This window comes from Chiloscyllium plagiosum, unplaced genomic scaffold, assembly GCF_037043375.1.
Source record: "Chiloscyllium plagiosum isolate Xiang-an unplaced genomic scaffold, Cpla_swu_hap1 HiC_scaffold_3, whole genome shotgun sequence".
Classification (NCBI taxonomy): domain Eukaryota; kingdom Metazoa; phylum Chordata; class Chondrichthyes; order Orectolobiformes; family Hemiscylliidae; genus Chiloscyllium; species Chiloscyllium plagiosum.
The window spans coordinates 19,910,842-19,938,183 of NW_028270141.1; the positions used below are offsets into that span (position 1 = coordinate 19,910,842).

Consider the following 27,342-nt stretch of genomic DNA (forward strand, 5'->3'; position numbering starts at 1 on the left):
CTTTTCCTTTTCTCAAAATACACGCTGTGTAAAGTGTTTACATTTCATTCGTCTCAGTGGAAAGGTTCTACAAAACTCTTTGGAATCTGTTTCAGTTGACATAGCCATTTAAGGGCCGAATCAGACAAATAGATTCAAAATGAAAATAGTCACATTTCTGAGTCATGGAAAGCAGATTTCAAGTAAGATGATAAGAAGAATGTTTTTGAACTCTCTGCTGCCTTGTCTCTATTCATTAAGATCTACCCCACTGGAGAATTGGGCAAGTGGTCTCTGGCAAATGGACCCTAAAATACCTTTTCTTATGGGATCTAATGCAAAAAGGTTCACCTGCTTTGATTTTTGGCAGGTAGCTGTTAAAGTTGGTTTTCAACTGAAACTGAGTATCTTATTTTGGCCCTTCTGCCTCATTCTGGAAGAGAGGGAGTATGACACTAAATGGAGGATTGTGGTCTGTACTGGTCCTGAAAAGAATACTTAAGAGGAAGTTTCTGTCCTGACGTTTTCATTTGAAATGTTTGAAGTGCTACATTGTCAATGTTTCCTTTTCTCTTGGTTCTTTCTAAAGAAAGGTGTATTTTTTAAATTTTGTTTTGATACAGAGGATGCTTTTAAACACTGAAATGTCCTGTCTCTTGTTCTGAAATGATGAAAGGTCAAAAACCTGAAACAATAATTGTCTTTAAATCTCAATAGATGCTACCTGACCAGCTGAGTATTCCAATATTTTGATTTTATTTTAACCTCGACCACAAGCTTTGGGACTTTTTTGTTTATAGGATGCCTCTAATAGTGTGGCAGTTGGGGTTATCAATTTATAAGTTTTTCAGTCATCATTTTACTAATGTGAAGCAGATTTCTCTTGTTTACCTCTTCAATGGCTTCTCCTTTAGAAGGAAATTTAGTTCTGTCCGAAGAGAAATAGAATCGATCTTGACAGGTTGTTAGAAGAATGTTATTCATGTTTTGTTTTCTGTGAGCTTTCAATTCCACTTACCCCCTTTTCAGTTAAATGTGTATTTTGTTACTCTTTTAAGTTTTATATAATAGCATAGTGTAGAAAGATGCCATTTGACTAAATCTGTATTGGCTGTTTTGATGAACAGTCCAGGTAGTCCACATTCTCTATGCTCTCCTATCCTTGCAATTTTTTCCAAGTACTATTACAAATTCCTTTTTTAAAAGTATTATTGAGTCCATGTACACCACCCTGCCAAGCAGTTCATTTCCAACTCTGGCCACTTATTGCATAAATCTTTTCTGCTTTCTTTGGTTCTTTGGCCGGTCATAATTCTTTGCCATTTGGTTGTAAAACCTTTAACTACTTGAACGATTCCTCTTTATTTACTATTTGAAAACCCATCATGATTTTCACACTGATAGCAAATCTCTTGCGATCTTCTCTGCCAGAAAGAGAACAACCCCAACTTAGAGTCATAGAGATGTACAGCATGAAAACAGGCCCTTCGGTCCAACCCATCCATGCCGACCAGATATCCCAAACCAATCTAGTCCCACTTGCCAGCACCCAGCCCATATCCCTCCAAACCCTTCCTATTCATATACCCATCCAAATGCCTCTTTAAATGTGCATACACGTACCACCCTCTGTGTGAAAACGTTGCCCCTTAGGTCTCTTTTATATCTTTCTCCTCTCATCCTAAACCTATGCTCTCTAGTTCTGGACTTCCTGACCCCAGGGAAAAGACTTTGCCTATTTATCCTATCCATGCCCCTCATAATTTTGTAAACTTGTATAAAGTCACCCCTCAGCCTCCGACCTCCAGGGAAAACAGCCCCAGCCTGTTCAGCCTCTCTCTGTAGCTCAGCTCCTCCAACCCTGGCGACATCTTTTCTGAACCCTTTCAAGTTTCGCAACATCTCTTCAATAGGAAGGAGACCAGAATTGCACGCAATATTCCAACAGTGGCCTAACCAATGTCCTGGACAGCCGCAACATGACCTCCCAACTCCTGTGCTCAATACTCTGACCAATAAAGGAAAGCATACCAAACCCCTTCTTCACTATCCTATCTACCTACAACTCCACTTTCAGGGAGCTATGAACCTGGTACTCCAAGGTCTCGTTCAGCAACACTCCCTGGGACCTTGCCATTAAGGGTATAAGTCCTGCTAAGATTTGCTTTCCCAAAATGCAGCACCTTGCATTTATCTGAATTAAACTCCATCTGCCACTTCTCAGCCCATTGGCCAATCTGGTCCAGATCCTGTTGTAATCTGAGGTAACCCTCTTCGCTGTCCACTACGCCTCCAATTTTGGTGTCATGTGCAAACTTACTAACTGTACCTCTAATGCTCGCATCCAAATCATTTATGTAAATGACAAAAAGTGGAGGACCCAGCACCGATCCTTGTGGCACTCCACTGGTCACAGGCCTCCAGTTTGAAAAACAACCCTCCACCACCACCCTCTGTCTTCTACCTTTGAGCCAGTTCTGTACCCAAATGGCTAGTTCTCCCTGTATTCCATGAGATCTAACTTTGCTAATCAGTCTCCTATGGGGGACCTTGTCAAACGCCTTACTGAAGTCCATATAGATCACATCTACTGCTCTGCCCTCCTCAATCATCTTTGTTACTTCTTCAAAAAACTCAATCAAGTTTGTGAGACATGATTTCCCACACACAAAGCCATGTTGACTATCCCGAATCAGTCCTTGCCTTTCCAAATACGTGTACGTCCTGTCCCTCCGGATTCCTTCCAACAACTTGTCCACCACCAAGGTCAGGCTCACTGGTCTATAGTTCCCTGGCTTGTCCTTACCACCCTTCTTAAACAGTGGCACCACGTTTGCCAACCTCCAGTCTTCCGGCACATCACCTGTGACTATCGATGATACAAATATCTCAGCAAGAGGCCCAGCAATCACTTCTCTCGCTTCCCACAGAGTTCTCTGGTATACCTGATCAGGTCCTGGGGATTTATCCACCTTTAACCGTTTGAAGACATCCAGCACTTCCTCCTCTGTAATCTGGACTTTTTGCAAGATGTCACCATCTATTTCCCTACAGTCTATATCTTCCATATCCTTTTCCACAGTAAATACTGATACTAAATGAATATTTTGCATCTGTGGCTCCACACAAAGACCGCCTTGCTGATCTTTGAGGGGCCCTATTCTCTCCTTCGTTACCCTTTTATCCTTAATATATTTTGTAAAACCCCTTTGGATTCTCCTTAATTCTATTTGCCAAAGCTATCTCCATTTTGCCCTCCTGATTTCCCTCTTAAGTATACTCCTACTTTCTTTATACTCTTCTAAGGATTCACTCATCTATCCTGTCTGTACCTGACATGCTTCCTTCTTTTTCTTAACCAATCCCTCAACTGCTTTAGTCATCCAGCATTCCCTATACCTACCAGCCTTCCCTTTCACCCTGACCGGAATATACTTTATCTGGATTCTTGTTATCTCATTTCTGAAGGCTTCCCATTTTCCAGCCGTCCCTTTACCTGCGAACATCTGCCTCCGATCAGCTTTTGAAAGTTCTTGCCTAATACCGTCAAAATTGGCCTTTCTCCAATTTAGAACTTCAACTTTTAGATCTGGTCTATCCTTTTTCATCATGATTTTAAAACAAATAGAATTATGGTCACTGGCCCCAAAGTGCTCTCCCACTGACACCTCAGTCACTTGCCCTGCCTTATTTCCCAAGAGTAGGTCAAATTTTGCACCTTCTCTGGTAGGTACATCCACATACTGAATCAGAAAATTGTCTTGTACACACTTAATAAATTCCTCTCCATCTAAACCTTTAACGCTATGGCAGTCCCAGTCGATGTTTGGAAAATTAAAATCCCCTACCATAACCACCCTGTTATTCTTACAGATAGCTGAGATCTCCTTACAAGTTTGTTTCTCAATTTCCCTCTGACTGTTGGGGGGTCTATAATACAATCCCAATAAGGTGATCATCCCTTTCTTATTTCTCAGTTCCACCCAAATAACTTCCCTGGATGTATTTCCGGGAATATCCTCCCTTAGCACAGCTGTAATGCTATCCCTTATCAAAAATGCCACTCCCCCTCCTCTTTTTTGCCTCCCTTTCTATCTTTCCTGTAGCATTTGTATCCTGGAACATTAAGCTGCCAGTCCTGCCCATCCCTGAGCCATGTTTCCATAATTGCTATGATATCCCAGTCCCATGTTCCTGACCATGCCCTGAGTTCATCTGCCTTCCCTGTTAGGCCCCTTGCATTGAAGTAAATGCAGTTTAATTTATTAGTTCTACCTTGTCCCTGCCTGCTCTGACTGTCACTTCTCCAGTCTAAAAAAAATATAATCCCTCATTCCTGGAACCATTCCAGTAAACTTTTTGTACCTCCTCCAAAGCCTTCGCAATCTTCTTAAAATGTGATACTCAGAAATGGAGCTAATGCTCCAGCTGATTTGGCAAGACAACTTGTTTTTTTAATGCTATTTATAAAGCTGAGAACCCACATAATATTATTCTCATATCTAAAGATGTTAAGCATCTGTTGTTTTTTTTGAGCCAGATGTGTCTCATTGATACTACAATGTTTATCTGCATGGCTATTTCAGCCTGCCACTCAACAGCCCAATTAATTAATATGAAATAATATGCTAGAATATAAAATACTTCCAAAGGATTCCCATCTTTTCCCACCTTTGAAGTGGCTATTTGATTGCTGTTTGCACTATTATCCGACTGTGTGAGAATATTCCTCCTGAAACTGACTATCCAGGAAATCTTTAGCCACTTGTACATGCTGCATTGATTCCAGTTGCCAGGCAAGCTCAAACATTCAGCTTGATTTTAAGCAATTTGGGACACTTCCTGAAAATATGCGCCATTAAGCATCCTGAAACTCTGAGATAATACAGGAATTGCAGTCGACAGGTGATAGCTTTCTTCTGTGTTTTAATCTCAAAATTAAAATAACTATCAAGAAATTAAATAATTGCTGCTAATGAAGTTTTAGCTCCACTGGGCCAGCAGTATAAATACTGTGGCTACTGATGGCGGTCAGAGTCTGGGAATTCTATGAGTAACTTGCCTCTTTAACTCCCTGAAACCTGTCTGCCGTCCACAAGGCACAGGTCGACAGCATTATGGAGTACTGTCTACTTATCTGGATGAGTATGATGGCTCCAACAATACAAAAATATTAATATCATCTAGGAAAACCTGCTTGATTGACATCACCTCCAATACCTTCAACATTCATTCGCTCCTGGTGCATGATGGTAGGTGTGTGCGCTATATACATGAACTCACTGAGAATTCTTTGGCACTGCCTTCAAAATTTTTGAACAACATGATCTAGATGAGAAACAGCAGATGCAAGAGAACACCACCTATAAGTTCCCCTTCAAGCCACACCACACCCTTCCCTGGGGCAATGTTATTAGTCTTTCACTCTCACTGGATTAAAAGCCTCGAACACTCAAACGTCACTGTCCGTGTACTTACCAGATGGTGTATAACAATTCTGGAAGGCGGCTCACAGCCACTGCCTTGAGGGCAATTGGGAATGGACAGTAAGCTAGTGACACCAACATTTTATGAAGATGTATAAAGAATTTTGGCAAATCTCATTACATTTATGTGGATTTTTGTACCATTTTTTTTCTCATTCCTTTTCTTGCTATCTCCTTTATTAGCAGTTATTAGTATTAGTTTGCCACTGTTTGATATGGATAAACAGTGGTAATTATCATCTTTTGATGTTATCCAACTTTGATACTCTTTTTGATGGATTGGTACATGTTCTTTGCTTCATGAGCAATTAATTTTTGAGCTAAATTTAAGTAATGTTTTTAAGATTTGCTTCTATTTTCTGTACAAAATCCTGAAATAGTTTGGAGACAAAGTTACTGGTACTTTCAAACACAAAAATCTGATTTGAAATTTCTGGCAAGGTTTAATGCCATGGTTGTTAATTAATTTGATTCTTCAGGTTTCCCTGTCCTGACTGAACTCCTTAGACTTCCTATATTGCATTACACCAGATGCATTTGTATCAGTGTTACATATAAAATCTGCCAAATTTTAACTTTAGTTATAATAGATGCTAGGTTTTAACAAATCAATTCAGCACAATTGGGCATTTTCTATCTCAAATTTTGTGTGGAAACCAGTCATCGGCTATTCTGTTGCGTTATGCTCCAAGGTGTGTCAGTATTTTACTTAACTAGGGTGAAGTGTCTGCTTAAAAAAAACTTATGCAGTTCATACATTATATTTGTGTTGTATGTGTTTACTTTTAAGCAATGTCTTTTTTTAAGTTTAAGACACAAGTCTAACCATTTTTAAATGATTGATTCATTGATTGATTCAGAAATTTTAATTGTTCAATAGAATACATCCAGCGACAGAAAAGACAAAATGTCCTAGATCCTGAGAAGAATACTTGCAAAATGCTGGTTGTAGCAGATTATCGTTTTTTTAAACACATGGGGCGTGGTGAAGAGAGCATCACCATCAATTACTTGGTAAGGATGAATAATTTTAAATGTACCCTTTGGTTTACTGTTAAACTACTTCTACCTTGAAACTAACACCATTAATTATCTCAGCTCATTGTTTAAGTGCATTCATATTGATTGATCTTGCATATTTGGATAAATGTATAGATTTTAACTGGATCGCTGTTTTTCAAACATTGACTGTAATGGAAGCTTGAGAGCACTTTGTCTACTTTCCTGTCTGTTTAGTTACTGGTAATGAGAGAGAAAATGGTTGGCCATTCTCAATCTAAAAGGTGCTACTAAGCATTAACAATACAAGTTTTTAAAAGATGAATTACTCCTTCGTAGAATGTGGGCATTGCTGGTGTTGCCCAGTGTTTATTTTTGACAGTGTCTGATTGTCCTCGAGAGGTTGACGATGAGCTTGGAGATGGTGAGGGCTGCAGTTGCTGGAAAGTCAAGAGTTGAGAAAATGTGGAACTGGAAAAAGCATAGCAGATCAAGCAGCATCAGTGGAGCTGGAGAATCAACATTTTGGGCAGGAGCCTTCACAAGTCCTGATGAAGGGTCCTGCCCAAAACATTGACATTCATGCTTCTCTGATGCTGCTTGATCTGCTGTGCTTTTTCCAGTTCCACATTTTATTGAGGTTGACCATGAACTCCCTTCTCAAATAGACCTGAGGAACTTGCTAGGTCATTTCAGAGGACATGTAAGAATCAATCATGTTGTGTTTCTGGACTTGTACATAGGCTAGACTACATTTTAGGGGCAGATATCCATTTCTGAATAATATTCAAGAACTTGGTGGGTTTTTAATGATCTGATAATTTATTTGAAATCATTAGTGACAGTAGCTTTTTATTTAAGTTAATGGAATTTAAATGCCTCAGTTCTGTATTATATTTGGATTCTGATGAAGAGTCACTGGACTCAATGTCTGCTTTCTTCCCGTAGATGCTGCCAGATCTGAGTTTCACTGGCAATTTCTGCTTTTGTGTCAGATCACTAGCATGCGCAGTTCTTTGTTTTGTTTTGTGTTGTATTTCAACTTGTTTTCCACCTTGTGGGTGCCACAGGCTTCTAGATTACTATCCAGTAATATACTTAATATTTTAACATAACTATTTTTTCAAAAGTACACCCACATTTTTAAATTGATGCAAAGTCCTGAGAATTGTGTATTGTGGATTACAAGCATTTGTAGGTAAGACTGAATTGAGAATTTAATACTCCTATGATCTCCTTAGATAAGGCTGAAGGTTTTTCTTTACATTGAACCTTTATTTATATTCAGATTCCCAATCCCAGACCAGTGTCTTTAAACTTGGCAAAATAAGTTGGGAAAATGAATCCTACACTTTGAAGACTGACTAACTTCTCTTCACTGAACCTTCAATAACAAAATTATTTTTATGCCATAGTTATGTTTATAGGAGGCATGAAGAGTAAAAGCGATTATATCATGTTGCCTTTTCCCTTAATGGCGTTCAATTTACTGGTTATTTTAAAAGTGTGGAGAAAATAAATGAATGCATTCTTTCATTATCTTTTGTATAATGATTTTCTTGAATGAGTTTTCAACAGTCTCATTTTAAACTATTTCCCAGGCTTGAAGTGGATAGGTTTTATTTGGTAATGATATATTTCTCAATGGATCCATAAAATAGAGAGAAATGCATCATGTATAAGAGTTGGGAGGTCATGTTGCGGCTGTACGAGACATTGGTTAGACCACTTATGGAATACTTCATGTAATCCTGGTCCCTCCGCTATAGGAAGGATGTTGTAAAACTTGGAAAGGTTCAGAAAAGATTTACAAGGATGTTGCCAGGGTTGGAGGTTTCAGCTATTGGAAGATGCTGAATAGGCTGGGACTATTCTCCCTGGAGCATCGGAAGCTGAGGGTTGACCTTATAGAGACTTATAAAATGGTGAGGGGCATAGTTAGGGTGAATAGACAAGGTCTTTTACCGAGGGTGGAAGGAATCAAAAACTAGAGGGATAGAGGGATGTTTAAGGTGAGGGGGAAAGATTTTAAAAAGGGGCAACTTTTTCATGCAGGAGATGGTGTGTGTACGGAATGAACTGCCAGAGGAAATGATGGAGGCTGTTATAATTACAATATTTAAAAGGCATCTAGATGGGTATATGAATAGGAAGGGTTGAGAGGGATATGGGCCAAATGCTGGAAAATAGGATTAGATTTATTTAGGATATCTAGTTGGCATAGATGATTTAGACAAAGAGTCTGGTTTCCATGCTGTACAACCTAGGACTTTCTAAGAAGGAAAAAAAGTTTATTTTCAAAATGTGATTGCATCACTATGTACACTACCTTAAGGTTCTATAATGATATGCAGTTTTAATTGTTATTCTAACTGAACAATCCAAATTTGCTTTTCTAAATGCAGATCGAATTGATTGACAGAGTAGATGACATTTATCGGAATACCACTTGGAATAGTGCTGGTTTCAAAGGATATGGAGTGCAGATAGAGGAGGTAAATCATTTAAAATATACTGTTTTCTTTTTCAACTCATCACAGCTACACAAAGTTAATAGATCAGTTTTTATAATCTTAGGTCTATTGAGTTGACTGAGTGGTCATCTTCCTTTTTAAAGTTTATTCTTATGTTAGCAATGAACTTGTTGAAAAATAATCCTGTCACCAGTCTGGCTTATTTTTCAAAAATTATTATTGTAGTGTCACTCCAAATGACTTGAATGTATTCCGGTAGGCTTGTGGGTATTTGAAATAACATTCAGTACATTTGTGTCTGCTTTTTGACAATTATGTAGCAAAGTTCATGTGATAACCTGTGTGTCTATTTATTTCAGTTATTGAAAATATGACAGAAGTTTGACCTAAAAACACCAGTTGGGCATACTTCAATTGCTAACAAAAATTATTATCACAGAATAAACTTTAAAGGACAGGTAGCAGAAATAGTTTCCCTAACTAGTAACAGCAGTCATACAGGTCAGGTTAATGCCAGTTAATAGGCATTGTGCGTCCAGCTATCCAACACTTAGTTTATGGCTTGCAATTGTGTAGCCCATAAATAGTGAATGGTTCTTAACTGACGTTGCGGGGCTCGGGACCAGACAGTCAGCCTGTAAGTCTAAGAAATGAGGGAGTTGATAAGGAAACCCTTAAAGGGGAAGAGCGAATTAAGGTTTTCTGGAGTGGATGCTTGAAGTCATGGCTGCCAGAGGTGATGCAAACAGTGGGGTACACAAGTTTGGAATGAAACAGACCAAAATAAGGAAGCTGTTTCTAAGATTTGAGGATTGGATGGAGGAAAGGCATGGAAAGATTCTAAAGAGAAGCAATTTCAGTAAGCGTAGTGGAATGAACAATTGTAAGCGAGTGAGGACATAAGTAGTGATTCTCTGTGCAGTAATGGGCAAGCCGTAGCTGTTTTTGCTGAGGGGTAATGGGGGAGAAAGAATGGGCTGCCAGTTATTAGTATATTGGAGTTCAGAGCCTACTGTACTCAAATTCAATAATTATTTTTAGGATCCTTGCAACAAACAAGCTTCTGCCTTTCCAAGGGTACCAAGGTATGAGTAAAGGTTAAACAACAGAGGACTGTGGTAGCGACAAAATTGACATTGGTATAGAGGTGGAATTAAGTGGGCTTTCTGATCAATGAATTAATCTCCTCTCAAAGTCAAACAAGATTCCAAAGTTTAAAAATATTCCATATAAGCTGGAGAAATTAGTTAAGAAATTAGTGGAGTTAGCAATGTCCGGGTGAGCCCTGAAGTGGAAAGACGATGACTTTTCTGAGAGTTTCATCAATATTTATACAGTACTTTTTCAATGCAGTAAAATATTCCAAAGTGTTTCACAGGAGTTGAATAATAAGTTTGACTCTGGGCAACACAAAGTTGAGGACGATTAGAGCTAAAGCTTGTTATAAGGCCTGTAAACACAGGGATGATGGGCAAGAGGCTTGTACATGTTAGGATGTGCTTGTAGGCATTTGGATGAACCCAAGTTTACAAATGGTTGAGGTTTTAGCTAGGATAGTGTTGGAATAGTCAAGTCTGCAGGTAACATGGGAACGAATGAGGGATTTGGTAGCAAATAAGCCAAAGCAGGGAGCTTTAGAAATCATACTTCCCTACAGTGTGGAAACCGCCCATTTGGCTCATCGAGTCCACACCTACCCTCCAAAGAACAGCCCACCAGACGTACCCCCTACCCTATCCCTGTCACCCTGCATTTCCCATGGCCAGGCCACCTAACCTACACATCCATGGGAAGTACAACACTACTTAAAATGGCCAATCCACCTAACTTGCCATCTTTGGTCTGTGGGAGGAAACCAGAGCATCCGGACGAAACACCCACAGACACAGGGAGAACGTGCAAACTTCACACGGACAGTCGCCCGAGGGTGCAATCGAACCTGAGTCCCTGGCAATGTGATGCAGCAGTGCTAACTACTGAGCCACCATGCTGTGCCCTCCACGGAGCAAAGTTTTGTTAAGGAGGTGGAAATAGGCATTCTGTTGACAGCACAAGCATGCCAACGGATGATGGAAGCCTTCCTTGTTTCCTCACAGTATCATTGTTATGTTCTATCTCTGACCAATGCTATGTTAACCCCCTCTTAGATTGCTTTCTTTGGCTTGGACCTCCTACTTTTGAAGGTGTTATTTTAAAGTGATTTATTTTGATGCTTTTTTTTAACATTACAGATAATTGTCAATAAAGAACCAACAGTGGTGACTGCGGGTAAGAAACATTACAATATGGCTGGAAGTTATCCAGAAAATAAAGATGCTTGGGATGTCAAGCCTCTGCTTGAGGTAAGGAAGAGCTGGAAGAGAAATATTATTCTTAGGGAGCTTGGTTTTATTAAAGACACTGAAACTGTCACATAATTTTAAAGGAGTTGCTACTTCTAAGTTATAGTTGATGCACTTTATATACTAAAAGACTTGAAAATTTCCGAAATTTAAATCAAAGCAAATTACAAGACTTCAACTGTAAAAATTCAATGGTATATATTTTTGGAACTTAATATTTATTAAAAACTGATGAAAATTAACACAAAATGAATTACAATGGCACCACCCGCACCTAAACTGAAGGGGCACCAATATCCTTGCGGGGAGATTTCAAACTAGTATGGCAGAGCATGGGAACCAGAGCAGCTGACCAGCGTGAGGAGGAAGTGTAGAGATTAATAGGCTGACCTAACTGGGCCAGTTTAATGAATAGGGTGGGCTTATTAAAAAGTGTACTGAGGAAGACAGGGAGAAATTACAAAAAGATGCTGGAGGACAGGGTGGAATGTTCAGCCAAAATTAGTTATTTTGTACAAATGCATGGAGTGCAAAGAACAAATTAAATGAGCTGCGGGCACAGATTCAAAGTGGAAATTGATATTGTTGCTATTATAGAGATACAGCTGCAGGATGGTCAGAACTGGGAACTATATAGATCAGGTTACAAGATTTATAGGAGGGATAAAGAAAGTGGCATGGGGGGGTGGAGTAGCAGTATTGATTAGAAACAGAATAATTTCTATGGTGAGGGAGGATGTAATTAGGGGAACGCACATTCCTGATGAAGGGTTTATACCCAAAACGTCGTCTGTTCTGCTCCTCGGATGCTGCCTGACCAGCTGTGCTTTTCCACACCACATTTTTCAACTCCGATCTCAAGCCTCTGCTCTCCTCACTTTCTCCTGGAAAGCACCCAATGGCGAACTTATGAGCGGAACTGAGGAACTGTAAAGGTTTTATGTATAGACCCCCTGGTAGCAGCTCAGAAGTGCTAAATTCATTGTACAAAAAAAAAAAGTGCAGCACAGGAAAAGGCCCTTCAGCCCACCAAGCCTGTGCTGATTTTTAATCCTCATTTAGACCGACTGCTTATTGTCCATGCAAAGTGTCTATCTCTCTGTTCACCTCGCATTCGTGTATCCAACAAGGTATACCTTAAATGTTTCCTGCACTTCACCCCTAGATCTCACCTCGAATCTGTGCCCTCTTGTAGTTGACCTTTCTATCCTGGGGAATAAGCCTCTGACCATCTACCCCATCTATGCCTCTCATAATCCTGTAGATCTCTAACAGGTCGCCTGTCAGCCTCCATCTTTCCAGTGAAAACCAGTTGAGTTTATCCAATCACTCCTCAAAACTTAAAATCCATCAGACCAGGCAACATTCTGGTAAACCTTTTCTGCATCCACTCTGAAGCATTCATGTCCTTATGGTAGTGTGGTAACCGGAACTACATGCAATATTCCAACTGTGGCGTAGCTAAAGTTTTGTACAGCTGTAACGTAACTTGCCAAGTTTTATACTTGATGTCCCAGCCAATGAAGGCAAGCATGCTGTATTCCCTCTTGACCACCAGTTCACCTGTGGTGCCACTTTGAGGGACCTGTAAGTCCAGCTCCCTCTGTATGTGAGTGCTCCTAAGGGTTCTGTCATTTATGGTATAATTGGCCGTTGAATTTGTTTTTCCAAAATGCATCACCTTGCATTTGTCCAGATAAAAATCCATTTGCCATTGCTTTGCCCAAATCTATAATCTACCTATATCTGGCTGTATCCTTTGATAATCCTCCTTACTGTCTGCATCTTCAATTTTGGTGTCATCCACAAACTTATTAATCAGACCACCTACATTTTTCTCCAGATTATTTAAATATATTACCAACAAAAAGCCCCAGCACTGATTCTTTCAGAACACCACAAGTTACTGATCTCCATCACAAAAAGCACCCTTCCATCTACTGTCTTGTATAACCAGGCTAGTTTTGCATCTATCTAGCCAGCTCACCTCCGATACTATGTATTAGCCTGCCATGAGGTATTTATGAAATGCCTTATTAAAGTCCATGTAGTCAACATCCATCGTCTTTCCCTCACAAATCATTCTTGTCACCTTCTCAAAACAGTCAATCTAGTTGGTGAGACATGATATTCCCTGCACAAACCCATGTTGCCTATCAATAACAAGTCCATTTTCTTCCAAATGTGAAGAAATCCTGTCTGAGTATCTTTTCTAACAACTTTTCTATCACTGACATCATGCTTACCAGCCTGTAATTACCTGAATTATCTCAGTTTCCCTTCTTAAACAGAAGAAAAACATTGCCATTCTCCACTTCTCTGGAACCTCGCTTGTGGCCAAAGGGGATGCAAAGATATCTGTTAGGGCCCCTGCTATTTCTTTCCTTTTTTTCCCCATAGTATCCTGGGATAGATCCCGTCTGGCCCTGGTGGACTTGCCTACATTAATGTATTTCAAGACACCCAACACTTTCTTCTTTATAATGTTGATCTGCCCGAGAGTATTCACGCATCTTTCCCTAATGTCAGCATCCCTCCCATTCCACTCTGTGCTGAATACCGATGTAAAGTCCTCATTAAGAATCTCACCCATTTCCGTTGACTCCAAACATAACCTCCCTCCTTTATCTTTGAGTGAGCATACTCTTTCCTTTGCTACCCTCTTGCTCCTAATGCATATATAAAGTTCCTTGGGATTCTCCTTAACCCTGCTGGCCGAAGACATTTCATAACCCCTTTTAAGAGAAAGTGAGGGCTACAGATGCTGGAGATCAGAGCTGACAATGTGTTGCTGGAAAAACGCAGCAGGTCAGGCAGCATCCAAAGAACAGGAGAATCGACGTTTCGGGCATAACCCCTTTTAACCCTACTATCTCCACATTTGTGCTCTTTCCTATTTTATGTATGTTCTTCAAGGGCGTCATTTGTTTTTAGTCATCTAGACCTTGGATATGCTTTTTTGACTAAACTGATAATTCTCCCCTGTCATCCAAGGTTCCAGAATCCTGCCATTCTTGTCCTTCATTTTAACAGGGACATGCCTGTCCTGCACACCAATCATCTGGTCCTTAAAAGACTGCCATTTGTCAGATGTGGATTTGCCATCCAATAGCCGTTCCCAATCCATATCCTCCAATTTTATGCCTATTTCGCTTATAGTTGGCCTGACCCCATTTAACACTTTCATCAGAGGTCTGCCCCTGTCCTTATTTATAAGTAGCCGCAAACTTAGTTACTTACTTACGGTCGCTGTTCCCAAAATGCTACCCCACTGAAGCTTTGATCATCTGGCCAGGCTCGTTTCCCAATACCAGGTCCAGAATGACCCCTCCCTTGTTAGACTATCCACATCAAGCCCTCCAGGACACACAACAAATTGATCCACATCGAAATCTCTGGTGCTAAGCGAGTCCCAGTCACTATGGAGGAAGTTATAATCACCCACTACCACCACAACAACTGTTATTTTCACATCTTTCCAGGATCTGATTATGTATCTCTTCCTCTATCTTCAGCTGGCAGCTGGGAGATCTGTAGTACAATCCCAGCATTATGATTATACTCTACCTTCCTATTTCTGATCTAAATGTATAACAAAAGTTCTCAGAAGTTGCTTGTATGAGTAAATTTTGTCAAATAGTAGAAATTTAGTTTCCCTATTTAACTTTGCTTTTTCTGAAGAATCGATTTTTGTTTTTAACTTCTCAGCAATTCAGTGCTGATATAGCCAAAAGTGCATCCAAAGTTTGCCTTGCACATCTGTTTACGTACCAAGATTTTGAACACGGAACACTTGGGTTAGCTTATGTTGGATCTCCAAAATCACGTGCATTAGGTGGCATATGCCCTACACGTAAGTCCAAATGTAAATGAAATTTTAATTTTTAACATTCATTTCTGTATTGCAAAAATAAGTGGATAAAATGCATTACTATTTTAAGTTACCTTCATTGGAACAAAATTGTTGAAGCCAATTTGGAATAAAGAAAATGAGATACCATGGGATTAATTTACACATCCATGCAACAGACAGCAAGTTTTGTTAGTTGCATATGTTGGGAAATCAAAGGTATGTTACCTGTGATTTTTCTGCTAAATGTGTGAAGTATTCCTATACAGAGGAACCTTGATAACCCAAATATCAATTATCCGAATAGCGGATGATCCGAAAGAGATCTCTAGGTCCCGATAGAAACATTTACATCAAAGACGTGTTTTCAACACTGATCGCATCTTTTGTTTACAGTGATTAAAAGTGAACTCTGCTTACTGAAATGCTGCTGAGAACAGTCCTGGACTGACGGGAGCCCAGGCACTGTGTCCAAATGACTGATCTCCCGCTCTCCCTCTCTCTCCCCACACACTTTCCCTGGAGTTCTACACAGGCGCGTGTACCCTAACCCCCCCCCCCCCCCCCCCTCCCCCTTCCCCAGGTAATCTCTCCAACCCTCCAGCATAGGGCAAAGGTGAAACCTGTCAAAAGGGTGGGTGGATGCGCGCGCCCGCTCTGTATGGCAACTCACCCCCCCCCCCGCTTCCAAAAGGCGGCAGCAGCAGTAGTCTTACTGTTGGTGTCCAGTCCGGCTGCCCTGGAGAGGGAGCAGGGGCAGATGGGGGGGCTTGCGGGTGGTGGGCGGTGTTGGATGGTTGAGGGTTAGGGCGGATTGGTTTTGGAAGGGGTTGGGGGCGGATGGGGGACGGTGTTGGACGGGATTGGAGGAGGGCAGGGGAAGATTGAGGTGGGGATGGTTAGTGTTGGATGAGTTGGGGCGGGCGGGGGAGGGTTATGTTGGTTGGGGGCGGGTGGGGGTCGGATGGGGGCGGAGTTGGACAGGTTTGAGAGGCAGATGGGGGCTGGTGTTGGATGGGGTTGGGGGGGTGCAGCTGAGGGGTGGTGTTGGGCAGGTTTGAGGGGCGTGGGCAGTTGCGGAGGCAAATGGGGGTGGATGTGTTGGACTGGGTTGGGGGTTGGAGGAGGAGGTGGGCGGTGGGGCTCGTACAGTGTGCTGCTGCCCAGTTTCCTGAACAGGGAGTGGACCTAGAAAATTCCAAGCCCCAGAGGAAAGGTGTTGATTTAATTAACCGAATAATCAATTATCCAAATAGAATAGTGCCTGCCCATTTCGTTCGGATAATCTCGGTTCCTCTGTAGTTTGTGTAATTGGACAAGATTTCTCCTAGCAATAAATAAAAGTATATAGTTATATGAATATGAAGACTTTTATAATCCTATGGAGACCATACCAATGAGAATCTTTTGCCTACATCTTTTGAGAAAAGTGTGTCAATAGCTGTGACATCTAGGAATGTTTTTTCACCAGCCTATGATCACCCAACCATGGAAAAGATAGTGTACCTAAATACTGGATTAACCAGCACAAAGAACTATGGGAAAACAATTCTCACCAAGGTAAATTATGCATTGTTACTTTCTTCACATCTTAGTTTTCTTTGTAAATTTTAACTTAGGCATTTAATATATGGATTTTGTTGAAGTTGATAAGAACTGGTATTTATTTTAGATACTTGGTTCTTGCTGAGGAATGTTAGCATATTAATGTATGTGATTACGCTTACTGTTTTGTGAATTTTTTTACCTTTGCGAGCTTTTAATTAAAGTGTAACTATTATTCACACTGGTGAAATACAGTTATATTAATATACCAGGGCCGGTATTGTTAAATATCAAGGCTTACAGTTAAATACTACATTACAAAGAGTCTTCTGTTGCTTATTTTTTCCTTGACCTATCTATTTCTTCCCAAATTGGCAATCACACCAAATATTTAACTGTCATTATGAGCTTGGGATCACTTTCAGATTGTTAGTTGTGAATTTGACTGGAGAAAGAAGGGGTGGGACAGGAAAAATTAAAATAACTGGCTTGAAGTTGTAACTGTTTTGATTTCAACTTCTCCTTTTGTTGCTTGCTCTTGATTTCTTTCTGCACCTTAAAGAATATGTCCAGTTTGCAATCTGATCCAGGTCTTTGGTGGCATAGTAATGAAATTTTGTGAAATGCTAAAATCTTTTATGGGACTTAGCTGCTAAGTTGAAATTTGTACTAAATTGTGGCAATTTTAAAAATTCATAATTAGCTTCAAATGATTCTGATGTAGTAGTAATGCCAATTTCTTTATCCTGAGAATTTTGTTGTACTGAATTTTCTAGATATGGCCAGTTGCTGAATGAGCACAAAATGAAAAATATATTGTCTATTGTATCCCAGCTGTTTTCATTTGTCCCCTTTCCATTTCTCTGCATTCTCACTTTGTCTTTTTGGACTGTCTGAATTTTGAGGTTCATCCCTTTTTTCATTTACAGATTATACAAAAATTATGACGACTTGGGGAATGGAATAACAATTTCAGTTCATTTGTATCATTCTGATTTTTATGCTCCAAATTTCCCTTGGTCTTGTACCTGTTTTTTCTTCACGAAACAATGTGTAGAGTGAAAACAGATTTCTGGTTCAGTGATTATTATATGCTTTAAAACATTGTTTAGAAACTTTTATAGAAAATAAATGCTTAATTTTAAACTGTGTAATTGTTCTGTATTCGGGTTTGATTTGGAACATGATGTGCTGTTTTGAAATGGGGTGTCAGAAATCACTCTTTCATGGCTTTCTTATTTAAAGATTACACAATGGTAGATTGTCTGTTGAATTTTAAGGTGTAGACAGCAGTTTATCTAAAAACGTTTCTTGGATTTTAATTTCAAAATAGGAAGCAGATCTTGTTACTACTCATGAATTAGGCCATAACTTTGGAGCGGAGCATGATCCAGATACTCTAGAATGTGCCCCGACAGATGATGATGGTGGGAAATATGTCATGTATCCCATAGCAGTGAGTGGTGACCAGGATAATAACAAGGTACTGTAGACCTGAGCTTTTATTGCATGTGAGTAATATTGTTATTTAGATGACCTACTTTCTAAGGATTGTACAACCATACCCATTAAGATTTAATTGACTAGTCCTTAGACTTTTGCTGATCAGTCTTTTCTTATTACACATCAGTGCACTTAAACTGTAACGGTCATGTTAAATAAAACTATTAAAAATGAAGTGGAATGCACATTGTTCATACTTGAGTTCTGAATTTAAATCCAGTCCAGAGTGATATATTACATTGAAACATAGAAAAATAGGAGCAGGAGTAGACCATTTGGCCCTTTGGAGTGTGCTTCGGTGTTCAGTATGATCATGGCTGATCATTGAACTCAGTACCCCGTTCGCACTTTCATCCCATATCCTTTGATCCCTTCAGCCCTCTCAAAAACAATGTTTTTGTCCTTGATCACTTTCTGTGGCAGTGAATTCCATAGGCTCATTCTCTAGATGAAGAAATTTCTCCTCATCTCAGTCCTAAATGACCTATGCAGTTATGCATAGACCATGAGCCTGGTTCTAGATTTCCTGGTCATTGGAACATTCTTTCCTGAATTTACCCTGTCTAGTCCTGTTGGAACTTTACAGGTTTCTGTGAGACCCCCCCCCCCCCTCATTCTTTTGAACTGCAGTGAAAATAGTCCTACCACTCCAGCCCCTCTTCATACATCAGTCCTGCCATCACAGGAATCTGGTAAACCTTGTGCATGAATTGCAAAAATATAAAGATACAGCAAGTAAATGCAAAAGCTAATGTTACCATTTACTCCTATTAGGGGAATTGAATATCACATAGGATGGTTATGCTTCAGGTATACAGATTACTGATGAGACCATAGCTACAGTACTATATACTGTGTTGGTCACCTTGTTAAGGAAGGATGTAAATGTGTTCAAAGTAATTCACAGTAAGTTTACTAGAGTACTATCTGAAATGGGCAGCTGGTCTTATGAGAAAAAGTTGGACAAAGTAGGCTTGCATCTTGAGTTTGGAAGAGCATGCAACCATTCTTGAAGCATTTAGGATCATGCAGGATCTTTAAAGGATAGACATGGTGAGGATTTTTCCTCTATGGGAGAATCTTGAATTTGCGATCCCTTTTTAAAAATAGTGTCGCCCATTTAAAAAAGATGAAGCAAACTATTTTTTTCTCCAGTATCCTGAGTCTTTGAATAATTAGGACAGAAATGGATTCTTATTACACAAAGAGATGAAAGCTTGTCATGGTAGGTGGGTGTGTGGATTTGAAGCTGAAATCAGAAGACATGGTCATCTTAATAGGGACTGAATTTGATGAGCTCCTTCTGGGTGTCTTTACTGAAGACCTTACTGATGAGTGAGCCTTAAATTTGTATAAGAATAGGAGTTGGATTTGTGCACAGTGTTCTTGTGATAGACAAACTTGAAAGAGCAGTTGCTTCTGCTGTAATTTGGTTTAATTTATCGTAAAGTAGCCTGGAAGAGAAACCAACATAACATGGTTTCATTTAAGACTACTCAATAGTTATTGCAGTGCTTTGAGTCTTTAAATTCTGGTGAATGCATTTACTTTTCACTTTTGAGATTTGGTGGGTTCTGCTTCAACCATTGGATCTATTGATAAAGGTGTTGAATATCTTTTCTCTCTGAATGCTAGAAATTATCCACCAATTGTACTAACACTCAAAAATGCACATGAACTATGCTTGAACACAGACATCATTGAAATGACTACTTCTGCATTTATTTATGTTTAAAATGGTTAATGGTTTGACTCCCTAATTGTGACTCGGTGTTTGATTCTTCAGCTGTTCTCCAACTGCAGCAAACGATCGATTTTTCGGACACTAATTAATAAAGCGTCCAAGTGCTTTCAAGAACGAAACAAGAAAGTATGTGGAAATTCGCGTGTGGATGAGGGGGAGGAATGTGATCCTGGGCTTCTACAACTAACTGAGGATAAGTGCTGCACCCAACAATGTCAACTCAAAAAAGATAAAAAGTGCAGGTAAAGAATTAAAGACCATCAGATAATTAGTTAAATTAATAAACAGTTTTCACATTTTTTTCCTTTTAAACTGTTGCTTCACATTTATTCTGAAAATAACGATGATATTTAATGTTTTAGAGTCACAGAGTCATAGAGATGTAAAGCATGGAAACAGACCCTTCAGTCCAACCCGTCCATCCCGACCAGATATCCCAACCCAATCTAGTCCCACCTGCCAGCACCCGGCCCATATCCCTCCAAACCCTTCCTATTCATATAACCATCCAAATGCCTCTTAAATGTTGCAATTGTACCAGCCTCCACTACTTCCTCTGGCAGCTCATTCCATACACGTACCACCCTCTGTGTGAAAACGTTTCCCCTTAGGTCTCTCTTATATCTTTCTCCTCTCACCCTAAACCTATGCCCTCTAGTTCTGTACTCTCTGATCCCAGGGAAAAGACTTTGTCTATTTACTCAATCCATGCCCCTCATAATTTTGTAAACGTCTATCAGGTCACCCCTCAGCCTCCAACGCGCCAGGGAAAACAGCCCCAGCCTGTTTTGCCTCTCCCTGTAGCTCAAATCCTCCAACCCTGGCAATATCCTTGTAAATCTTTCTGAACTCTTTCAAGTTTCACAACATCTTCCCAATAGGAAGGAGACCAGAATTGCAAGCAATATTGCGACAGTGGCCTAACCAATGTCCTGTACAGCTGAAACATGACCTCCCAACTCCTGTACTCAATACTCTGACCAATAAAAGAAAGCATACCAAACGCCACCTTCACTATCCTGTCTACCTGCGATTCCACTTTCAAGGAGCTATGAACCTGCACTTCAAGGTCTCTTTGTTCAGCAACACTCCCAAGGACCTTACCATTAAGTTTATAAGTCCTGCTAAGATTTGCTTTCCCAAAATGCAGCACCTCGCATTTATCTGAATTAAACTCCATCTGCCACTTCTCAGCCCATTGGCCCATCTGGTCAAGATCCTGTTGTAATCTGAGGTAACCCTCTTTGCTGTCCACTACACCTCCAATTTTGGTTTCATCTGTAAACTTACTTACTATACTCTTATGCTCGCATCCAAATCATTGATGTAAATGACAAAAAGTAGAGGACCAGCACCGATCCTTGTGGCACTCCACTGGTCACAGGCCTCCAGTCTGAAAAACAACCCTCCACGACCACCACCACCACCACCACCCTTTTGATCAAAAGTTTGAAGCTGGCTTTGGTCTGCATTTTTCAGTTAAATATTGTCTTTATCAATCAAATCCTTAGACAAGACAGAACAGTGTTCTAAATAGCGGTCCCTTTATAAACATATTTCAGATAAGCTGGCAATACACCCTTTTAAATTCTAGAACATTCTTTACAATCTTTGAAATTAAGACCTATATGTTCCCATTGCCATTCCTTGTATGAGTTTTGTCTTAAAAGTAACAATATCGTAAACTAAAAAGGTTCAGGAGGTTAATAGCACAAAGAATTTTTAAAAATTATGAATTTAAAAACTGTAAGAATTCTTCAGTTCAATAATTTTTGAACAAGAATGCATTTTAAGAAGGGTTGTAGAGTCATCCGGTACGGAAACAGATCCTTCGGTCCAACTCATTTATTCCGCCAAGCTAACCTAGTCCCATTTGCCGGCATTTGACCTATATCCCTCGAAAGCCTTCCTATTCATATACCCATCCAGACACCTTTTAAATGTTGTAATTGTACCTGTTGCCACCACTTCCTCTAGCAGTTTCTTCCGTACATACACCACCCTCTGCGTGAAAACGTTACCCCTCTGGTCCTTTTTAAATCTTTCCTCTCTCTCCTTAAACCCATGCCCTCAAGTTTTGAACTCCCCCCACCCCTGGGAAAAGTCCTTGGCTCTTCACCCTGTCCACACTTGTCATGCTTTTATAAATTTCTATACAGTCACCCTTCAGTCTCTGACACCTTGGGGAAAAAGGCCCAACTTATTCAGCCTTTCCATATAGCTTGAACTCCTGTCCTGCAATATCCTTGTAAATCTTTCTGCACCCTCTCAAGTTTGTCACCATCCTTCCTATAGAAGGGTGTATAGAGTATTCCAAAGGTAGCTCACCAATGTCATGCACAACAGCAATATGATATCCCAACTCCTATACGCAATGTTATGACCAATGAAGGCAAGCATGCCAAACGCTGCTAACACTGAGTCGATTCTGGTAAAACTTCTAAGTAAAATTTCAGCTTACAGCATTGTTTGGCAGCTTATTCCAATAGTAAGTGGCACCTCTGTGAGACAAAAGTGTTAGCAAGACACGCAATCTTGTGAACACCTTTCTCATCTACCTTACCTCCTTGATTGATTGTTATGGTAGTACCATATCAGAATTAGTTGCCAGTTTCATTTGCCCAAAACTTAGAGTAAATTGAAAGCAAATTGAATTGTTTAGAAGTAATTATTTTTAATAATTATTTCAAAAGTGATAAGAACAGCCCATGCTGCAAGGATTGTCAATTTGAAAAAGCTGGAAAGAAGTGTCAGGAAGCAATCAATGCAACATGCAAAGGAGAATCCACTTGCACAGGTGAGTGTGAGCAGAAACCTATGTGTAAATGAAATTTAAAGAGACTCAATTTGTCAACAATTGTGACAAATTTCATTGTGCTCCATAAACTACTTGAATCAATTTTCACTTTTACTAACTCTGAGGGGGAGAAAAATCAAAGGTAAAGGAGTTTTAAGATGCAGGTGAAGATGAGTCTGTTAGCGCGGATGAAATGATATCAGTCCGAGCCCAGAGTGCGGTTCAACAATTGGTAACGTTTATTGATACAGTAACACTGGCGGAGACCAACCGAGGTCCGAATCTCGGCTGTTCTGCTGTTCCCGCGCGCTGCTACACATTATATACCTTTTCTTTGTCAGGATGTGAGGATTTTGAGTATGAATGGGATGATAGTTCCCCATCATCGCTGGAGTAGGTGCAAATGGTGGGTTTCCTGCCGTCCCAGGAGAGTTGCAGTGTACACACAATAGGGTGCTAATTGGATTATGTAAACGGGTCCGGGTACTATCTGCTTGTGCCCCTCTGTGAGGGCTGGGGGCTAGCACCCCCGTTTGTTCCCTTGGGGTGCTGGTGTGTATTAGTCTGTTCGTTCTTGTCTGGTGGATGCCTGTCCTTTGTGTCAGGATGGTTCTGTATTGATGAATATCGGTGTGTTTCAGTCAGTCTCTTGATTTGATTAGGTTTCCATATTAATTAGGTCCGGAGTTTCGGTCTATGAGTCATGGTTAGTGTCTGGCCTAGTGTGGATTTGATCTGTCCTCTGGCTCCCATCTCCCATCTCCCGGTCTCGTGGGCGGACCGGCAGCTGCTGAGTTCTGTGGGTTTAAGCTGCGGCTGCCGTTTTTAAAACACAAAATGAATTCCTATTGTTTTACCGATGTAGGCATAGTCCCGTGATGCCCGCTTGCAAGTCTATGCACATGACTTTTCACTCCCCTTGCAAAGGGGAGTTGGATGCTTGGAATAGATGTTGATCTCCTATTTTATGACACCAACCTTGTAAGTCAGCATTACAGTGTGCCTCAAAAGAGCTTTTCCTAAAGGGTTAAGCCACAACTGTTTGCTGATTATATCTGATGATGACAGAGCCTGAAAAAGCTTTTGTTCTGGGAACATAAGAGATGTATGTGATTGATTATGCATTTCTGACTGTTGATCAGCCCAACAGGACTTAAACCATGTAGTGCTAATAAAAGATATGCTGTGATCTTCTATCACAGTTCGTCAGCTATTTACAACTATGCTGTTTCAGTTTGCTTTGAGAACAACACACTCTACCAACTTGAATCATCAGCCAATGTGAGATATGTTTATCGCCCAGTGCAAGTGTGTCTCGCAATCCTTTCTACACCTCCTTTCCAAAGGTACCATTCAATGTGATTCTCGTTTTGGTGCAAGGAATGATGCAGAAAGAAAAAGGACATTCCAACAATTTGAGCAAAGGTTCACAAAAATGTAAAAGAGTCTGAAGAGGAGTCATACTAGACTCGAAATGTTAGCTTTGTTTCTCTCTCCGCTGATGCTGCTTAGACCTGCTGTGTTTCTGTGTTGGTTTCATATTTCCAGCATCTGCAGTATTTTGCCACTGTTCATAAAGTTGTCGCTGCCAAAAAAAACCTGTTAAGTTGTTAAAATACCCGTTCCTTCTTATTGTTGTGACCTCAAAGATGCTTATAGCTACTTAGCAATTGTGGAAGTAAATGGCAGGAAATATATGAATTGTGGATGTGTCCCAGATGAATGCTAATGTGAAACTCAGCTGTTTTGAAGTGAGCAAGCGTTGGTTCTTTGGACAGCCCCAACTTAACATATTTTGAGGAGATAAATGTTACACTTTTCCAGGAGGAAAGGGCTATTATCTGCTTTCTCCTAGCGGCTACTAGATTGTTACCTAAAAATTTAAGCATTAATGTCAGGACACCCTTGATAGTGCTCAAAATAATTTTTAGCTTATTGATAACAAAGAGTTGACTTATCGCACAAGCTGACTGCTAGAATAACTATTTTAAAGTGTTCCAAGTTTAATTGATAGATGGTGCTCTCTTCACTTAAATTTCAACTCTGATAAAATCCTTTCTTTTTAGGGATGGATCAGTTTTGCCCTGCTCCTGGTAATGCTCCAGATGATACCATCTGTGTGGACATGGGAAAATGTTTAAATGGCGAATGCATACCTTTTTGTGAGACCGAGATGGGCCACAGCCCATGTGCTTGTAATGGTGAGTAAAAAGGTTTATTTTGTGGGGATTTCTATAGGTACTTATCAACTGCTTAGATTCATACGGTCACAAACATCAAATGAATGCATTCGGTTGTAAGGAGTAGTTATATAAACTTTGGATTTTTTTTTTGCGAGAGCATTAGAGGCTGAGCGGTTACCTGACAGAACTATAGAAAGTTGAGAGGTATAGGTAGTTGGAATCTCTTTCTCATTATAGAAATGTCAAATAGTAGGTTTACAGTGAGAGGGGGAAAATTTAAAGAAGATGGCAAGTTTTTTAAACGCTGTGTGGTAGGTGGCTGAAGTGTGTTGTCAGGGGAGGTGGTTGAACTAGATATGATGTCATTGTTTAAGAGGCATCAAGACAGGCACATGAACAGCCAGGGAATAGAAGGATACAGACCATATGCAGGCAGCTGAAGTTATTTTAGAATGGCATCATGGTGGGCCAAAGGGTCTGTTCCTGGACTGTATGGTTTTGTTGTGATGAATATGAGACAAGAATTGAATTTAATACAGTTTTTTTTTAAACCATTCAGTTTTAAGACTTATTTTGGAATATTTTCCTCCCTAGTTGTTGATAATAGGGGGCTTGATCTGCTCAATTCCTCAGTCAATGCTGCGGGTTAGTTGGTTGTTTGTCCTTGCAGTGTGATGGCAAGTTTGCATGTATTATCCAACATTGTTTTGATGGACTTTTTCTTGATTATACTATTACGATTATAATACTCTCGCAGTTGTTATTTGGAATTTTAAGATAATGACCTAGTAACAATGAAGAAGCAACACTCCATGTCCAAGTCGGAATGATGAATGGCATGGTGGTAATGAAATGTTTTTGGCATTGCTGCTACTTTCTTTCAGGTAATTTTTTACAATGTGCAGTTTCAGTTGTGTTTTTTTTTGGTTTGGTATTGTCTCATCATTTAATAAAAACCCATTATCTGAGCTGAATACTGATGCAGCACATCAGAAATGGTGACAGGGATAACTTGCTCCATGTTGCTGTTCTTTTAGTAATCATACAGTAAAATAGCAATAAAATTGTTATGTATTGGAATTCCTAGTCAAATGAGGTGTAGGGCCAGGAAGGGCGGCAGAGAAGTAGAGATTGTGGATATATTTGTTGATTTTGGCCAAGTCAGCTGTAAACTGGCTGGGATGAAGGTGGCACATTAGTTGCGCACATCAGCTGGAATATATGTGTGGAATGGACTGTTTGTCTTTCTGGTAAGAAAGAACTCTCTAAGAGCAATAAACCTATGTTTTTTAAGCATATTGCTTTGAAAAGATCATTCTAACAGCACCATATTTTTCAGTACTGTAGTCAATGTTGTTACTAATATCTTTCAATATATAGCTTTGATATGTAAAATAGGAGGCCTAATTCTAAACTGAGTGCAGGAGCAGAGTCACTTGGCGTGTATCTGCACAGACCATAGAAGTGGCAGTACAAGTGGAGAGAGTAATTAATAAAGCATACAATATCCTTGGCTTTATTAATTGGGACATAGAGTACAAGAGCAAGGAGACACTTGTTAGATCCAAGCTGGAGCATTATGTTGTGGGTGCCACATTGTTTGAAATACGAAAACACATTGAAGAGAATATAGAAATGGTTACTAGAATATTTCCAGGAATGAGAAACTTCAGCTCTGAGGATAGAGTGAAGAAGTTTAGATTGTTCTCCTTGGAGATTAGAATGTTGAGAGGAGATTTGAAGGGGTTTTTAAAATCACAAGCTGGCTGGATAGTGTGGAAAAGGAAAAACTTCTTACATTTAAAATAAACAATAATGAGATGATATAGATTGAAAGTGATGTTCCTTGAAAGTGGAGTCACAGGTCGATAGGATAGTGAAAAAGGCATTTGAAGTGTGTTCCTTCAATGGTCAGAACATTGAGTAAAAGAGTAGGGAGATCAGGTTTTGGCTGTACATGACATTGGTTCGGCCACTGTTGGAATACTGCATTCAGTTCTGGTCTCCCTGCTATAGGAAGGATGTTGTGAAGCTTGAAAGGGTTCAGCAGAGATTTACAGGGATCTTGCCAGGGTTGGAGGGTTTGAGCTATAGGGAGAGGCTGAATAGGCTGGGACTATTTTCCCTGGAGTATCAGAGGCTGAGGTATTGAAGTACCTATTTGAGATGGCTCAGGAATCTGATGGACTCGATTTGTAACTTCTCTTGGTTTGTCCTGAAGGTCGTACTCTGTGGTAGTCTGGAATATAAAACTCTTACAGACAGTTTAGTTTCAATTATTACCTTTATTTACTAATGGCATCAGTGTTACACTATAACATAGATACCTATAAGCCAGGCTTAAGCTAAGGTTCTAAAACCATTAGCAGAGTAACAGCACCAGCTTTTACCCTGAAGAGCGCTCTCAGGCTACTCCCCTGACTGCGACAAACAAGCTGTC

General features: G+C 40.0%; 1 protein-coding gene across 1 annotated transcript in view; it reads left to right on the forward strand.

Annotated features, from left to right (window-relative positions):
- Positions 1 to 27,342, forward strand: part of adam17b (ADAM metallopeptidase domain 17b) — a 74,682-nt gene that overhangs the window by 30,232 nt on the left and 17,108 nt on the right. Inside the window, exons 7-15 of the mRNA XM_043678080.2 lie at positions 6,346 to 6,479; positions 8,870 to 8,959; positions 11,170 to 11,280; positions 14,989 to 15,133; positions 16,602 to 16,690; positions 18,009 to 18,158; positions 19,965 to 20,164; positions 22,616 to 22,719; positions 24,786 to 24,920. Of these exons, the coding sequence (XP_043534015.2) occupies positions 6,346 to 6,479; positions 8,870 to 8,959; positions 11,170 to 11,280; positions 14,989 to 15,133; positions 16,602 to 16,690; positions 18,009 to 18,158; positions 19,965 to 20,164; positions 22,616 to 22,719; positions 24,786 to 24,920 (1,158 nt within the window). The remainder of the gene's footprint in view (positions 1 to 6,345; positions 6,480 to 8,869; positions 8,960 to 11,169; positions 11,281 to 14,988; positions 15,134 to 16,601; positions 16,691 to 18,008; positions 18,159 to 19,964; positions 20,165 to 22,615; positions 22,720 to 24,785; positions 24,921 to 27,342) is intronic.